Source organism: Centruroides vittatus, unplaced genomic scaffold (genome assembly GCF_030686945.1).
Source record: "Centruroides vittatus isolate TY-2023 unplaced genomic scaffold, ASM3068694v2 contig_166, whole genome shotgun sequence".
Lineage (NCBI taxonomy): Eukaryota > Metazoa > Arthropoda > Arachnida > Scorpiones > Buthidae > Centruroides > Centruroides vittatus.
The window spans coordinates 690,792-708,672 of NW_027121006.1; the positions used below are offsets into that span (position 1 = coordinate 690,792).

The 17,881-nt window shown below is 42.6% G+C and overlaps 1 protein-coding gene across 3 annotated transcripts in view; it reads right to left on the reverse strand.

The window, feature by feature from the left end:
- Positions 1–17,881, reverse strand: part of LOC136968932 (Fanconi anemia group J protein homolog) — a 108,860-nt gene that overhangs the window by 22,531 nt on the left and 68,448 nt on the right. For all 3 annotated transcript variants that reach the window (XM_067263001.1, XM_067262999.1, XM_067263000.1), the window contains exon 15: positions 12,754–12,835. In XM_067263001.1, the coding sequence (XP_067119102.1) occupies positions 12,754–12,835 (82 nt within the window). The remainder of the gene's footprint in view (positions 1–12,753; positions 12,836–17,881) is intronic.

Sequence of the window (17,881 nt, forward strand, 5' to 3'; positions counted from 1 at the left end):
GCCCCGGGGCAGTCGGGTAGGAGAGTCCGATGGGGTCGGTGACGGACGTCGGCGAAGGAGTAGGTGGCTGGTTGGAGTACCGTCGTCCACTTCCGGGTAGAAAGCTCCGTCGTCTCCCCTTCTGACCTTGATACGGGGGTTTTTATACGATTTTCCCCCGAATCTTCCCTCTTGATTGGTCTTAAGTCCCTTTTTCCTTTTTTCGATTGGTCAGTCTACTGTTTCTAAGCAAGACGAAAACCAAATTCGGCCGGGGACGGCTCCCGGGCGTTGACAGCTACTCACATAATTTACACAGTTTGCCCCCTCTCGCGGACATCGGGCTGAACCGATCCGCCAAACGTTCTGTGGCTGCCCCCCCCTTCGCGACGATCCCGGGCTCATATGGTCTACAGGTGACCTTGACCATCTGTCTCTCTTCTTTCTCCCCTTTTTTGTTAATTGTTTACATCTCGACTCTTGTATACGAGCACCGCGACATTCCCTTCGTCGTTTATTACCGCGTTGTGTTTGTTTTAGAAGAAATGCTTTACAGATGTCCGGTTTATAGCCCGATGCGCGTTCTTGCTCCGATTGACTTTCCGAAATTTCCCGAGGTAGCGATCTTGTAAACAACCGAATTCTCGGCGCCATTTTAGGATCTTCACAGGGCTCCCGCCCTTTTAAAAATGTTGCTTACATTTTGGCAACATTTTACCTGGCAGCTCGGCTGCCAGTTCGATCTCCACTTTGCCGGAAGTAGTGATCCTATTTTACTTCTCCCCGATGAGTTCCATTTACTCTTGCCGACCACCGTCTCCGTTCTTGTTCGCGACAGATCAATTTTTGTGTTAATTGTTAGACGGACCATATAGCAAAAAAAAGGATTTAATATAAAACATATATATATATAGACAAACAGAATTTCAAACTACACTACAAAGAATACAATATGATAGACGAACAAGGACAAAAGAAGAAAACACATACGGCACATCCAGAAGTCGGGGCCTCCGGGTTTCTTTCTCCGGTCTCCGAGGGGTCCCCGCCCGGCAAGCATTTCATCGCGGGTTCGGAGACCAGCCCCTGGCTCTCCCCGCCGCTGGGCACCTCTGGTCCCGCTCTTGTGGGTACCGCTGGGGGAGCTCCCGCATCATTCCGAGGCCTCTTCCCATGCCTCGCGGAGCCCAAAGGGAAAAAGCCCCCCTTTCCTCCGTTCTCAGAGGCTCCTGTCCTCTTTCCTCCTCACGACGTTGGTCGCTCTGGGCCCGGAGTTTCCTCTCTTGAAAATGCTTCGCCCTTTGCGCCGCGTACCTCGCCGCTTCCTCCACTTCCCGCCTTACTTCAGGGTCCACCTCTCCCTGCAGGGGTAGGACCACCATCTCCGGAATAGCCTCGTCGGGGGCACTTCTAACGCGAGCGATAGCGTGCCGCACCGCCGTCGGACATACGTGGAACTTCTCCTCCTCTTCTTCTTCTTCTTCGTCACTCCACCCGAAAAGTTCGGCCACTGTATCTAAATCCAACTCTTCCAAATCCCAGGTTTCGGCTGCTTCTGCCATGTTGTCTACTCGTGCTTTTGTTTCGTTGTCTGCCAAATATAAAGAAAAAGGTTTTATTGGTTAATGACGTAGGCGTCCTTTATTGGCGGGTTCTCTCCTCTCTTCCCCCGTCTCTTTTTGGAGATCGGTTTCTATTCGCGATTGGGGTTGCCTTCTCATAAAGAGGAGGTCCGTATTTCCTGGCGTTAGGGTCCTTTATGCCGCTTTGTTTGTTTCGGGCCTTTCGCCGCCCCTATATGTTCCCACTGGGTAAATGGTCGCCATCACCGTCAAAATGTGATCCTCGAGCATTCTCTCCAACATTTTTATGTTGAGGGTTAAGCAGTCCTTCATTCGCAGGGTGGCCTTTAGATCGTCGGTTACGCTCTGAGGAGTGGACTCCCAAAGCATCGTCTTACCGCGCCCGCGAATCTCGATTCTTCCCAGGAAGCGGCCCGACTCTTGTCGGCTTCCCACATTCTGTACAATGATATAAACGGGAGAGTTTTCATCGCTGGTTTCCGTTTTAAAAACCTGGACAATAAAGTCTCGCTGATGACAGTGGAGATGTGTTATCCATACGAGGGGTTGAGTTGCTTCCAACCCGATGAGGACTAACTTGACAGCGTCGTGATTTATGTGACCTATGTGAGGGTGTCGTTCCGTCAGGTGGGGGATCACCTGTTGATACACGCCCTCCCATGTGCAGACTTCGTCCATTGATGGACATAAGCACGTTCGATACGGGCAATCCTGTTCGTGGGCCTTTCTCTCTGGAACAAGTCCTGTTTTCGGACAGCCGTTACCTCTGTAGACACACGGCAAGGCCACCATTTCGGCTAGTCTCTCCAGCGTCAAGTTACGGTAATTCCTGAGTTCTCCCCGGCAAAGCGGGCATTGACGGACGTACAGCGAACATCGGGAACATATCGTGTGTCCGGCCGGGCATTGGAAGGTAGGGGGTTCCATGTAGTCGTAACAGACGGGGCATTCAAATAGGGAGACCAGGGCAGGATCTGGAGGTGACTCCTGGATCGGATCTTGTTCCGGGTTTGATGTTTCCATGGGGGGCGTCACAACTTGATCTTCCTCCATATTTTCGTCTCTACACAAAAGGAAAAGAAAGTTGGGTTGAATAGAAATTTTCTAAGCCACGGACAACATAAAATACTATTATTTAAGATGATTTAATTCTCTCGCGCCGTTCTATAATCGTCTCATTTGGGTAGGAATGGTCTCAATTCTGACGGGAGGCGTCACTACCTCTTCCCGTTTGGCTACGGTTAACTTCTCCCTTTCGTCTTTTCTTGCTTCCGGGATACCCGACGATGGTCCGGCTTCCGCAGTTACGGGTATCAGTTCGATCATTTCCACGGCGTCCGGTTCTATTCGCTCTTCCCGTCGGAAAGAGGGGTAAGGACTCGCAGATCTTCGGGTTCCCATGCAGCGTAATAGTTTGCGGCATCCCCAAGCGATTAAAAGTGTCGCCAGAACAGTAACGCAAGAGGCTATGAGGATCGTGTTCCATGCTGAGACGGGATAGTTTAACACACTCGGTGTCGTCGAGAGAATATCCGTGTTAACTGATTTTATTTCTCGGCTTATATCTCGTAATTTCCATCCCGGAAATTCCAATGACCAATCGTGTTCGTTGGTTCGAAGGACGTTTAAGGTGACGTTTTCTTGGATATAGTCCCGTAGTATCTTCGCTTCCGTAAGATTGAGAACGTCCGGTATTGCTGGTATCACATAGTGGTTTCGGAGTGTAACTTTAAAGGAAGTCCGTGATTGGAAGTGTGACGTGAGTCGCACGCCGGGTACGTGGCCGGAACAAGTCATGGGCAACTTAAAGATTCCTGTGTTATTTAGCTTAATCATCGTAACTGGTGAACGTCGTGGGTTTCTCAGTTGACTACATTCGATGACTAAATTTAAAGGTGACGGGGTGGAGTATATCCAAGTTCCTTCCTCGTCGATACGGCGGAACACTGGTTTTGGATAAACTGACACCTTTCTTTTACACAGTCGGTTTACAGTTGGCTCGTCTGCCATGAATAAGGCGTATTCACACGATTGATACGGAAGCTTCCAGACTGCAACTTCCGGTGCGCAGATCGTGGTTAAGCCGTTTGTGCATTTTTGCAAGTTGTGGGCCTCCAATAGCATGTAAAGCTGCCGATTCCTGGACAAGGCGATGTACGGATATTCGGTTTGATAATGAGCAAATGTCTTCGAAATAGGGAAATAAGCGGGGAATTTCACTACCTCGTATAGATCAAAGTATCCTTCCGGAGTAATTAGTGGGAATTTTGCGAAAATTCTTAGTGTTGACGGAAGTGCTACAGCGGTAGTGGTTATCCATTGATAGTATTTAAAGACATTGTCTTCATTTAAAGTCTCGATCAGCGAAATCCCGCTGGGCAAGTGTTTGTTTACTTCCGTTAACGCCTCTACCAATTGTGACCTTGGCAGGAAATAGGAACTAAGTCGGTCGTTTTCTAGCATCTCTATCGCTTGTCTTAGGTTCGTGATGCCGATTCGGAATTCCATGACGGCATTTTCGGCGTATCGAAGTGCAGTACTCACGACGAATGTGTAACTGAATACCTGAAGTTCCTTATCTAAATAGTCCTGTCGTCGGATCATCATATCGATGTATTTCCGGTTGTCCTTGACCGCTTGAAGGGTTTGGTTCATGACGGTTGTCTGGGCGTCTAATATGTGTACAAACTTTTGTTGGTTGCGGGATAGTTTGTCTATCCTGCTATTCATTGTTTCCACCTCCTCCGAGGTAGCGGTTCCGAAAAGGAATTTTAAGATTTTCCCTCCGACGTCGATTAATCCTCGTTTTGCTCGAGAGGGATTTCCTAGGGTTACGGTGGATTTTAATTCGTTGTATTCCGCCTCGAAGTCGGCGAGGGATTGTTGTAAGTTTGTCAACTCCGCGTCGGCTAGAGTCCATAAGGGCTTCATGGGATCATCTTGCTTCTGTTTCCCTCTTCTGACGACCGGAGTTAAAGAGGACAGGTGACGATGTAATCCACGAAGGTAATTGTCATATTCTTCGAACGATATTTCGATAACCATGGTCCACTGGCTCGTGGTCATGAGGAAGTTTCCTTGGTGAAGAAATACGACACCTTTGGTCAAGGCGGGCACAATTGTTGACACTTCATACACAATGTAACTTATCAGCACGAACAAATATATTGTTACGGATTTTTCCATCGTCATCTATCAAAAAGGGAGTCTTACATTACTACTAGTCCCGGTTCGCGACAATTTGTTTAAATGAACACGCGTATTTACAATGGACCTCTCTCCGCTTAGGAGATGATAGCCTCTCTTTCGCAATAAAGAGGAGCTACCATTTACAATTACCAAATAATCCAGTCGGAGTGGGAGGTGGCAGCCGCGGGTGGCCCTCGCTTTGCTGAGTCATTTCGGCAGTCTCCGCTTCCCGCAACGCCCCCACTTCCGGCGGTATAATTCCCGACGATCTGGGAAGGACCCAGGGATATTCGCATACTGGTCCTTGGCTTCGGAGAGCATAGTTGTGTGTAGGTTGGGACGGAGTTGCGGGTTGATCAACTCCTGTGCTTTCGGCAACGTTCGTGGTATCTAACCGGCTTTGATGCAGCGACTCTAAAATAATTTCATCCCAAGGGTCAACCGGTTCCGTCTGCGGTTGCGCTTCGGTTGGTATTGATGATTTTGCGTTTTGCGCGTCGGGGAGTTTTTCTCCTGCATCGGAGGGTACGAACTCCATCCTAGCGATTGCAGGCTTCAATCTATTAGCATGAGTATGCAATTTCTTCCCGGATTGGATGTGTTGGACTATGAAGTCTACGGGGCTCGTTTCCGCTATTATCCTATAGGGACCGTGCCATCGAGGCGCCAATTTTCGTTTCACTCCCGCGGGTGTAGCTACCTCATTAACGAAGACCCTGTCTCCGATTGAAAATTTGTATGGCTTGTGCTTACGTTGATGATAGGTATTTCTATCGTTCGCGGCCTTTTCCGCGTGTTCCTGAGCTAATTTATGAGCTGAGGTCATCCTCACTCTCAATTCGCTCGCGTAATTTTCGTTTATGTCATATCGGGGTCGATTCGGTTCAATGACGATATCAAAGGGGTAGGTCGGATCACGTCCGTACAGGAGGAAGAAAGGTGTCTCGTTGGTACTTGAGTGTACTGTAGTGTTGTACGCAAAGAGCGCATACGGGATCATCTCGTCCCAGTTTCTCTGATCCGCGTCGACGTAGTGCGTTAAAATGTCAATTAGTGTTTTATTTAATCGCTCAACCATTCCGTTGCACTGGGGATGATAAGCTGTGGTAAGGAGTCTTTCCACTTTCAATAGCTCGCAGACCTCCTTCATGACTTTGGAGACAAAATTGGATCCTCTGTCAGTGAGTAATTGTTTTGGGACCGAATGTCTAAGAATAATTTGCGTGACGAACGCTTTCGCCACTGTTTTCGCGGTAATATCGGGCAACGGAATCGCTTCTGCCCATCTAGAAAAGTGATCGATAAAGACCAATAGATATTTGTTGCCGCTACTAGTGATAGGAAGGGGACCCTGGATATCCAGTGCCGTGCGTTCGAAGAGCCTCGACACTCGAGGGAACGTCTGCAATGGGGCTTGATGTCCGTGTTGGGGCCTTTTCCTCACCGCACACTCTTGACAACTATCACAATAATGGGTGATGTTCTTATTCATCTCTGGCCAAAAGAACTGTGTCTGTAATTTCTTTCGCATCTTTTTCTTACCTACATGTCCCGAACTAGGGATATCGTGAAACAGTCTTAAAACGTAGTCTATCATAACCTGGGGTACGACTATTCTATCCCATTTCTCGTTTCTCTCGGGATTTTCTTTCCGGTGATAGAGTGTTTCGTCGGCGTCTAAGTAGTAATCCGCGATTTCTCGGTTTGTCTCCTGGGAGGACGAGTCTCTCAGTAATTGTTGTCTGATTCGCTTACAAAAGGGATCTTTTAATTGTTGCTCTTTTATCTGCACCTTACTGTATATAGGTTGCATTTCGCTGATCTTTGCCACGGGCATTCGACTTAGCGCGTCTGCGTTCGTGTGGGCCTTGCCTGGCTTATGGATTATTTCGAATTGATATTCTTGTAACGCCAAATTCCATCGACTAAGTCTCGAACTTTCGTCTTTAACATTAATAAGCCACCTAAGGGGTCTATGATCCGTTATTATTGTGAATTTTCTCCCGTAAAGATAGGGTCTAAAGTGTTTGATTGACCATATCACGGCCAAACATTCCTTTTCTGTGGTGCTGTAATTCCTTTCGGCTGGTTTTAACAGCCTACTCGCATATGCCACTGGGAGTTCTCCCCGTTCATCTTCCTGTGATAACACAGCGCCTATCGCGGTGTTTGAGGCATCTGTTGCTAACACAAAAGGACGGCCAAAATCTGGGGATCTTAATAGGGGTGCAGTTATCAAAATTTCCTTTAATTTTTCGAACGCGGTTTTGTGTTCCTCGGCCCAGTGGAACTTTACATCGTTCTTAAGTAAGTCCGAAAGGGGCTTTGAAATTTTTGCATATTGCGAAATGTGACGTCTATAGTACCCGGTCAGTCCCAGAAATGCTCTAACATCTCGCTCATTCTGAGGTTGGGGAAAATTTCTAACGCACTCGATCTTAGACGGGTCGGGCCGGATACCATCTTCCGACACTTCGTGCCCTAAAAACTTTATTCGCTGCCTCAGCAGCTGGCATTTTCGGGGCTTCAACTTCAGACCCGCTGTCGCCAGGCGCTGAAGGACAATTTCCATCCGTTCTAAGTGAGTTTCGAAGTCTGGGCTAAATACCAAGATGTCGTCCATGTAGACGAGGCAAATTTTGTTCTTCAGACCGCTTAATATTAAATCCGCACATCTTTGGAATGTCGCTGGGGCACAGGTAACGCCCATTGGCATCCGATTGTATTGGTAGTGCCCCGAGGGAGTACTAAACCCCGTCTTTTCTTTCGATTCGGGGCTCAAAGGCAACTGCCAAAATCCGCTTAAAGTATCCATGGAGGAAAAGTATCGCGATTTTCCCAGCAAACTCAATGACTCCTGGATATGGGGCAACGGGTACGGGTCTACCTTGGTAACTTTATTTAATTGTCTATAATCCACAACTAATCTGTAGCCTTGGGGCTTTTTTGCGACTAATAACGCAGGTGCCGACCAGGGGGAACTGGACGGTTCAACTACGCCGTTTTTGATCATATTTTCCACTATCTCATCCATTATTTCCCGTTGCGCGTATGGAATTCGGTACGGGGCACGACAAATAGGGGGACTGTTTCCAGTGTCTATTTTGTGCTCTACTAAATCACAATAGCCTAGATCGTAATCGTCTTTCGCGAATACTTGTCTGTATTTGTATAATAAATCTACCAAAGGGGTTAATTTGTCCTTTCCTACTTCGCTAAAATCGAATAAATTCGCAAATTGCACTCTAGTCAAATCGTCTGCATTTGATCGCGTCATCTTATTTTGTTCTGCGCTTTCTTTTGTTTCCTCTTCCGCTAAGAGGAAATTTCCCAACTTACTCCCTCTGTTTAATTTAACCGGTTGTGTTTTTACATTCATTATTCTAACGGGTACTTTACCAAATTGCCGTGTTTTAACTAACGTGCTAGCAATAAACACTCCCTCTCGCTCCTGAGGTGTTGGTTCAACAACTCCTAATTGACTTGTCAGCTGGTTGCGGACCTTCCCTTCTACAATGACTTCTGATCTTGGGGGAATAACGTAGTCGTTGACTAACGTTACTTCCTTAGGAGAATCGTCCTCTCCCCGTTCTAGGCTGTCAACCGTTATTTGTTTTAACTTCCCCCGTTTAGTCTTTCGCTTATATTTTTGTGTATGTTTATTTTTCCTCTTTATCCCCTTGCTTTCCAAAACTCTATTTTCGCTGTCGCTATTTAAGGGTAAACTTAAATCGTCTTTCGGCGGTACGCTTAGCTCGGCGCTTGGTTGCGTGCGATTGTCCTCGGTGATTTCCTTTAATTCCGAACCATTGTCGGGTTTTTTCATATCGGCTAATCCCCAAAACGTCACCGTGTCTCCTGAGGGGAAACTGAGCGTCGCGTTTTTAACCGAGATTGTAACGTCATATTTTTGGATAAAGTCCCTACCTAAGAGTCCATCGTTAGGCATAGTAATTTCGGGAGACACTAAATAACAGTCATGGAAAAAGGTCAAACGTCCGATTTGGAATTTTAACTTAAACTTTCCGAATGTCTCGATAACGTGTCCGGTAACACTTATTAACTCTACCATTCTAGTCTCCGCTTGCTGCAATTGCGCTGTGTCGGGAAATAGATCCCTAGAAATCAAGGTAACAGCTGCGCCCGTGTCTATCGTCAGCTGAACTTTCCTATTTTCTATCTCACAAATCATGGTACAAGGAGGTAATTCTCTACTTCTTGATTTATTGATTCCCGCTAATTGTGGTACGTCGGGACCTACTGACGGTCGATTTATTTCGCTGTTTCGGTCTCTAAATGCAACTGATGTGACTCTGTCGGGGTCTCGCGTTTGTTTATTGTCTACCGGTCTATTTTCAGGGGCAGGCAACGCTAAAAATCGAGGAGCGGCTACGTTGTTCGGTGTGCGCTCCATTTCGAAGCTACTTCCAGGCCAACCTGGACCGTAACGCGGGGGATAAAAGGGCAACGGGGCACCTTGTCGGTTGGTTTCGTATTCGAATTGTCTAAATCGCGCAGGGGAAAAGGGTATTTGTCCTGACCGACTAGCTCTAAAGGCGTTTGGCAGATTTCTAATGGGGGTTTGCCATTCGGGGGCTTCTTGATTCGCTCCCCACCTCCCGGGATACTGAGGAAAAGCGTTTCCCCCGTACCAGTCGAGTGGCGACGGCATATAACCTCCGTATTCTGCCCAATTAGGATTCATCGCGCGAAATTTTGGTGATCCATCCCCACTCCCTCTCCAAGGGGGCATTGGACCTTGTTCCGAATAGGGACCGTAGCAAGGATATCGCGCACGGGGTTGTCTTTGCAGATTGGCGGGCTGAGATCGCGAGGGAAATTGTTGCGGCGGGCGTCGCTGCGCATTCGGGGAATGCCGTGGATTTCGCATCCCATCATTCGCTCTATCAGTTCCTTGTGTCCGGTTTGTTCGCGAGGGCTCATCTGTTTGGAAATTGTTTATGGGCTTAGGCGCGGGCGATTGATCGAGTCTTTTCCCTATTGTCGCTAATTGCTTCGAAAGCTGCGCGATTTTTGCGTCGAGAGCCGATTCTCTTCGTGAGTTTGATTCTTCCGCCAGCGTGTCGTGGCTTTCCACTGCATCAGTGATGCCGGCAATTGAATTTCGCGTCTTTCCCGCCAATTGATCTATCGTTTCTTCGCGAATAGCTATTTTTAATGCATCAGCGAAAGTTTCTGGGTCATGAGTCATGACTCTTCTTTTTAGCTTGTCAGTTAAGCCATGCAGGAACTGAACGCGCAATTTCTCGTCCAGTTCACGCTGTTGGCAGCGTTTGATAATTGCGTTTTCCTCTTCGTTCGCACCCGTCTGATCTATGCTTGTCGCGCTAGCAAGGGACTGCAAGCGGACCGCGAATTCTTGGACCATCTCGTCTCTCTTTTGAGAGCATGTATGGAATTTCTGGACACGTATGCTGTATGGTTCTTGGTCAAAACGCTGGATCATCAGCTTCCGAAAAGTTTCAAAGTCCGTTACGCTCTTCATGCTGAGGTCTCGCCATGCAAAATCTCGGGCTACACCCGCGAGTTTGCACTTGGCTATGCTCAAGCACTGCCGAGGGGTCCATCCTGCCAGACTAGCAATCTCTCCTAACGTATCGAAGAAATCGGTGACGCGCCCTGATTCACCCGAAAACGTCGGGATCAATCCTCCAAACGCGGAAAAGGAGGGAAGAGAACCGCCACTGCCACCGTCACGAGGTCGCGTCGGGACACTCGCATCTGCCTCCATCGTTCGACCCACTTGTTAGAAAAACTCTTTGTCGGCGTAACCTACTAAAGTTTTGTGGGGCTATTAAATCCCGAGCTTCTGACACCAATGTAAGCTGCCGACATATGGGGGCAATTAGTTAATTGCACGTCAGGAAAAACCTAGGGACCGATCGTATGTGGGTGGTGGCGGCAGAGGCAAAGATGACAAGTGTCTTACAATAACCGTTTATTTTAACCTCAAAACAAACTTACAAGGTAGGCCTACAGTACAAGATGCGATCTAGATCGTCTGCGGCAGAAGGCGCTCCGGATGACGGCGATCGGAGAAGGCTGTCGGAGTCGTCGGTAAAGCCCCGGGGCAGTCGGGTAGGAGAGTCCGATGGGGTCGGTGACGGACGTCGGCGAAGGAGTAGGTGGCTGGTTGGAGTACCGTCGTCCACTTCCGGGTAGAAAGCTCCGTCGTCTCCCCTTCTGACCTTGATACGGGGGTTTTTATACGATTTTCCCCCGAATCTTCCCTCTTGATTGGTCTTAAGTCCCTTTTTCCTTTTTTCGATTGGTCAGTCTACTGTTTCTAAGCAAGACGAAAACCAAATTCGGCCGGGGACGGCGCCCGGGCGTTGACAGCTACTCACATAATTTACACAGTTTGCCCCCTCTCGCGGACATCGGGCTGAACCGATCCGCCAAACGTTCTGTGGCTGCCCCCCCCTTCGCGACGATCCCGGGCTCATATGGTCTACAGGTGTCCTTGACCATCTGTCTCTCTTCTTTCTCCCCTTTTTTGTTAATTGTTTACATCTCGACTCTTGTATACGAGCACCGCGACATTCCCTTCGTCGTTTATTACCGCGTTGTGTTTGTTTTAGAAGAAATGCTTTACAGATGTCCGGTTTATAGCCCGATGCGCGTTCTTGCTCCGATTGACTTTCCGAAATTTCCCGAGGTAGCGATCTTGAAAACAACCGAATTCTCGGCGCCATTTTAGGATCCTCACAATTAGAAAGGCATTTAAGATGATTAAGATACAGGAACAGAGCCATAATTTCTTCCAATTTTATTGATGGAAAGCTTTACATCTTCTGACACTAGCAAGTAGTATTTGGCTTAAATTCTTGTTGAGTGCAGTGCTGAGATTCAATTGAGAATTATTTGAAATGAAAGTAGACAGATTGCCTTAAAACTTTTTGAAATCTTCATTTGATATTATATAACTTCAATGGACATATAGTATAATTTAGAAACTTTCAATACCCAACCACAGATATTATGGCCAGGTGCAAATAAAATTCAAACAATGGAATTCTGGTTTTGATAGCTCTGTCAAGAATCAGGAGATTAAAGATGTGCAAAGAGGATTCAATGTTAGTTCTGGGTCCTGTTAAACAAAAGTACAAGTACTCTAATTTTCTTTTGGTTGCTCCTCATCATGAAAGGGTAACCAAGTAAATGATACTTTCATTTGTGCAAAAACTTTGATCCGCCGAGCTTTTAGAGTTCGGTGCTCCTCTCCTTTCACCCAAAATTTTGCTTCAGTAAGAAAATTGTAAAACATTTTCAAGATGCTTTGAAAGAAACAAACAATAAACCTGAGAATTAGACATTTTTACACGACATGACAGAAAAGTTGTAAAGCCAATAAGATATCAGCCATAACTACCCAATAATGTTATGAATAATATTTCTTTCTTGATTTTCTGCTGAAGAAAGGTGAGTGGATGCAAAACAAAATTATTTGTTAAATTTATTTTAAAAAATTAGGTGGTAGAGAGTGCCCTTAGAAGTTGCATTTCCTTCCAAAACCTGTGGGGTAAAGACAATGTGGCAAACAATTCAAACTTAATTTATAGTCCAAAAAGTGATAGGAGAGTATCATTTTTTTTTTTGAAAGATTTTTACCAGATTGTAAATCAATTAGAATTAGTTTTTTTTAACAAGATTTGTGCACAAATGGCCAAATGACTATACCAAGTTTGCCAATTACCAACAAGCATGATCCACAGTAAAATTCGTTAATGAGAAGGGAGGCAAGAAAATCTTGAAAACTCAAAAAATCCACAGCATACCACATATAATCTGGATGGTCTGACAGTATTGGGCACTGAAGGTAGCTAGTATACTATATCATTATGACTAACAATGGAATTGTAATTACAAAAGTAATGGAAATTACAATAGTAATAGGAATTCTATTATTATTACAACTCCCATTACTTTTAAAAAACTAATCAAAAAGCAAGTTATATTTTAAAAGCTTGGCAATACTTACCGACATGAACTGGCTGGAACTCGATTCTTCGAAGTCCACCAAAGGTAAGTGTGTGTAAGCCAGTTCTTTCACCAATACGGCTCTAAAAATTGTAAATCAAAATGTTAGAAGTTAAATTTTAAATATAATTCACATGAAAATGCAATAAAATGACAAACAAAATTTTTATAATTATTATAAAGAAATCCATGATCTGTATCATTTTGTAATTATAGTTTTTCTTAAATTAATGGAGTGGCAACAAGTTTTTGCTCATTTGTGTGGATCTAAGGCCCACCTACATAATTCTCCATCCAGACTTTCTCATAATAAAGTATTATGCAACAAATTTTGCATAGTCCTTATTAAAATGAGCAATAATAGGTCTTGCTATAAATTATGAACATTTGACATTGTTAGCTATATTTCACTAATATATACAACTGTTCACAAAAACAGAGTTCACATAATTCAAGATACTAAACAGTTTGTTTAAGAGAACTGGAATCACTTTATTAGGTCTGCAGAAATATGATCTTTATATTTTAAGTAAAAAATAGTAAAATTAAACATGGCCAATGGTATTAAGTTTCATTACATAAATAAATATAAAATTGCAACATTTAACAAAAGTAAAATACTCTGCTTCCGTACGATCTTTATATTTTACGACAGGAATGTTTGAACCATTTGAATGCAATCATTTGAATTTAAATTCGTCTTTAAGATTGTTGAAAGTGTACATAAAATTGCTTTGGAGAACTTACCACACAGAAACACATACATGATTGAACAGAAAGCTATATTTGCAAATGCTGAAGTCTATTATTTATAATGTAAAAAATTTGTTATAGGGTAGTTCACCAGTGAATGACCATATTGTCAGAAATTTGTTTAAAATAAGTGCCACGGCAAAAAAACTAATCAGAAGCACCGAATTATTGAAAATCAACTACACTTTGAAATATCCTCTTTCATTGGTCATTCAGAAACGTGTGGTAGTTTTAAATATGGCAGCTTTCTTGAGATGTGTGTGTAAGGTGTAATCTTTCTTGCATAGTGATAAGGTAAGAATTGTGCAAGAATTCATATAGCAGCATTTTAAAATAATTATTTATTGTTTTTCCTAAGCATTGAGTAAAGAAATAGTTTTGTAGATATTTAAAGTATGGTTTTAGTACAAAAATTAATTCTGACCTTTAAAGGTGTGTAGATAGGGGGTAGTCACTCACTGGATCTGAAAAGTGATTCTTCTCCAGTGAAGAAACATTTTGGTCATTTAATGGTGATAAAGTAATATGCATTATTTTCATTTCTGAGCACAAAATTCAAAACCCGTGAACATTATTTCATACTAATGTATGAGTGAATGACCAAAAAACTAACTTGTACCAGTAAATGACCATAGTTCAAAGTTATGTGGTCATTCATTGCTGCACATTAAAATGATTTATCTGAATTTATTTTTATTTAGATAAATTCAAAATGGCAGATTAAATAAATAAAAAGAAGAAAGCCTACAGACATTTTCAATACAGTGAAGAAGATTTCTATGCAGCTGTAGAAGCAGTAGGTGAAAATAAAATGAGAGCTAAAAAGGCTAGCAAAAATTTAACATTCTAAAAGCAGGGCTTAAAGCAGTCATGGCAATAAAAAAAAGTGAGAAAAGAGAGTTCACACTGAAAAAAAGCTAAAAAAGCTAATAGTGTTAAAATGAACGAAAACAGGCATTATTAAAAAAACACACAAACGCACACATATTTTGTATCAATAACATTGCATATGATATTAGATTGATTATTAAGTGGACTGATAAGATTAAATATGAAAATAGTTAGGCTGAGTTTATACTCCAGAAAAGTGACCAGTAAGACTGCATTAAGCCAGAACAGGCCCGCATTAAGTTTTCATGTGCCCCATACAGAATTCCCACCATTACACAGCAAAGCAAATGGAATAGTAACATAACTACCAGAATGTGTTTCCATATAACATGCCAAATTTCAAATGCCATTTATTTCAAGGTACATTTTTTGATTTCTTCATAAAAAAAATGTAATTAAAGAAGAAAAAAAACAACTTCTGGCAGAATCAGTGGGTTGCATGTTCATTATATAGCAGGGGTGGGCAAGCAAAAGTTCAGTGGGAGCCGAAATGTAGGTTTTGCAAAATGCATGGGAGCCGCAGTTCTGTACTTTTTTACTCTGTACTGCAGTTCTGTACCTTGATTTTATTATATAATATAAAACAAGTATTGAATTTTTTTAATAAACATATTTTCACAAAATTGTGGAAATAAAACTGTAAAAATAATAATAAAAGGCAGAAATTAACACTTTCAGCAAGAGCCACATAAAACTCAAAAATGCGACTCGAGACCGCATGCGACTCTCGGAGTCGCATTTGCCCATGTCTGTTATATAGCAATACCACTAGTAATTGTGACCCAATCATTTATTTGGTAATTTTATCAATATTTTTTAAATGATTAAAAATAAAATTACAGAATTCATTACTGGTAATACTAGTCTCCAAATCTATTCCCCTGAATACAATAAAACAATTTGTTAGTCATTCGACCCACAACTGACAGAGAAGAGAGTTTATGAAAACAATGTAATTAAACATTTAGCAGTTTGTTGTCCTTCACAGTGGGGAACCGGCAGAGTCTATTACTTTCACGGGAGAAAATATACAAAGCTTTCTACTACCCTCAAGTTGAAAAATAATACAATCCCATGAAATTTAACAAATCTGACATTAATAAGTAAATGATGAAATTATTTACAGAGAGTTGATATTTGATAAGTTTAGTTTTTTGCTCTTATAGAACAAATTACAGAAATTATAAATAAAAATCTCATTTTTTAAAAATTAAAATCATAAAATTTCGCTTACAAAAGATCGAGATGGAACGCACGCTTTTTATTTTTATAATCGCTTTGTTTTATTAGACACAGATATTATTCTTATATAGATTTATTAATTATAATAAACATACATTATGTATAAAATTACATTAAAATAACACTGTAATTAACGTCTGAAATGAAAAAGTAATTGAATCGAGTCTCGCCTCCATATTAATTAACGCGCATTGGTGTAGCCAGAGTTTGTTATGGGGGGCCTAGAGGCTGTAATTTTCTGGGGACCCGCTCTGTGGCTCCATCTGGAAACCCCTCATGCCACGTGACCTCACCCGGGCTTTGCAGGACACCACCATCGGCACCCTGACGGATTCCTGGTCAGCGGTGCTCCGCAACAAAGGCCAGGACCACCTACGCCCTTTCGCCCCCTGGAGGTACAGTTGCGTGTCATCTCGCCAAGCGGAGACGCTTTTGGCCCGGCTCCGGACCGAGACGGCCCCGTTACCAATTTCCTTTACTCACGGCATCTACACGACTCCCCGGGATGCCCCCATTGTGGCGCAGCGGAAACTACACTTCATTACTGGCTACATTGCCCCAAATACACTATAGACCACAAGGACCTAGGCAACACGATGACCCTAAACATGTCTCTGGTGCGCACGCTGACACCTATCTACAGAAGTTATTAATATTTAGGATATTAGTTTAAAATCTTGTATTTCCTGGCACGAGATTCGCTCGATCTTTAATTTTACAGAGTGCTAGAAAGATACAAGCTTTGAAACGAGTGTCCTACAACGTTTTATTTAATAATAACAGTAGAAATCAAATTTATTATCGCTCAACAATTATTATTTTTGGTTTTTCTACGGTAGTCAAAAACGAGTAATGTCATCATTTAAGCTAAAGAATAGCAGGCGGTTGGGAAGAAGTTTGCTTAGCAACTTACTTCAGAAAGTATTGGGTTCTATACGATTTTCCGTTGCTAAAACAGGAGTTTCTACTGTTAGTATTAAATAAAATCTATTTCTTTCTTTTGTCCACTGCACTTAAATAAATACAAATGCTAAAAATAATGCTGTATAAAAATCACTCTTAACGCTGAACTAGAAGTGTACTTATGTCTTAATGCAGTGTGGTTATATCGAAGTGCCGCTGAGATCGGTATTTCACAAGGATACAAGCAAGGAGAACTCACATGCAAATTCCTACAGCATGCGCAGAGTATCAAGCCTTGGGAAGCTCCTCGTTTTGTTAGTTTATATTAGGGTTTCTGAAACGGGATCCCGATCCCGGCTGTTTTTTTACCCCGGGAAATATCCCGGGAAATTTTTCTCATCCCGGGAAATCCCGCAATTTTTTTAAAAGTTCACTTTTTTCTTATTTTGTGTTAAGATTGAAGAAATTTTACAAATAGAAAGTATAATTAACTCATAAACTGTCAGAATGCCGGAATGCATTTATATTTATTAATTTAAGCCTGCTTATTAGTTTTTTTTGTTTATATGTCTCAAAAATAAATAATTGTTGAACTGCGGGCTTTGTAGTAATCCTCAATTGATACGTTCTGAAGTGATTCCAACAGAGGTTTTAAAAATTTGTATATATATATATATTTACAGAAATTTTGCGAAAAACAATTCCTTACTACCACCTGCAGTGAATTATCTGGCAGAGTGAGAGCTCTGTATTCTCGCGATTATTATGAGCACAATTGCAATTGAATAAAATAACAATGTGGAACGTTTAACCTTTACCATAATACTACACATTCTATCTTTTTCTCCTGGTTTCAATGACCGGCCAAATCCCAATTAATTTCAAATAAGTTATTGCAGCTTTTTTGACAACGCGATTTTCTCGCTCGGTGTTATCGCTGTGCTGTCTCGCGATCATAACACGATAAGAAATTTAATACTTTTGATTCTGATGAAACCGTGTTGTAGTTTACTTTGCTTTTTTACAGACACACTACGGTGACATTATTCAATACTTGGCAGATTATTCATTACTTTATTCAGTTGGGACGCTATTTACAAATTTAATACTTTCAATTTTGCAACAATTAAAATCTATGTTTATTACGTAGCAATACCATTTAGTAATTGTGACCCGAACATTTATTTGGCTATTTTATCAATATTTTTTTAATTATTAAAAACAAAATTATAGACTTCATTACTGTCAATACTAGTTGTTAAATTTAAAAGAAAACATTCCCCCGAGTGCAAAAACAATTTGTTAGTCATTTAACTCACTACTGACAGATAAGGGAGTTT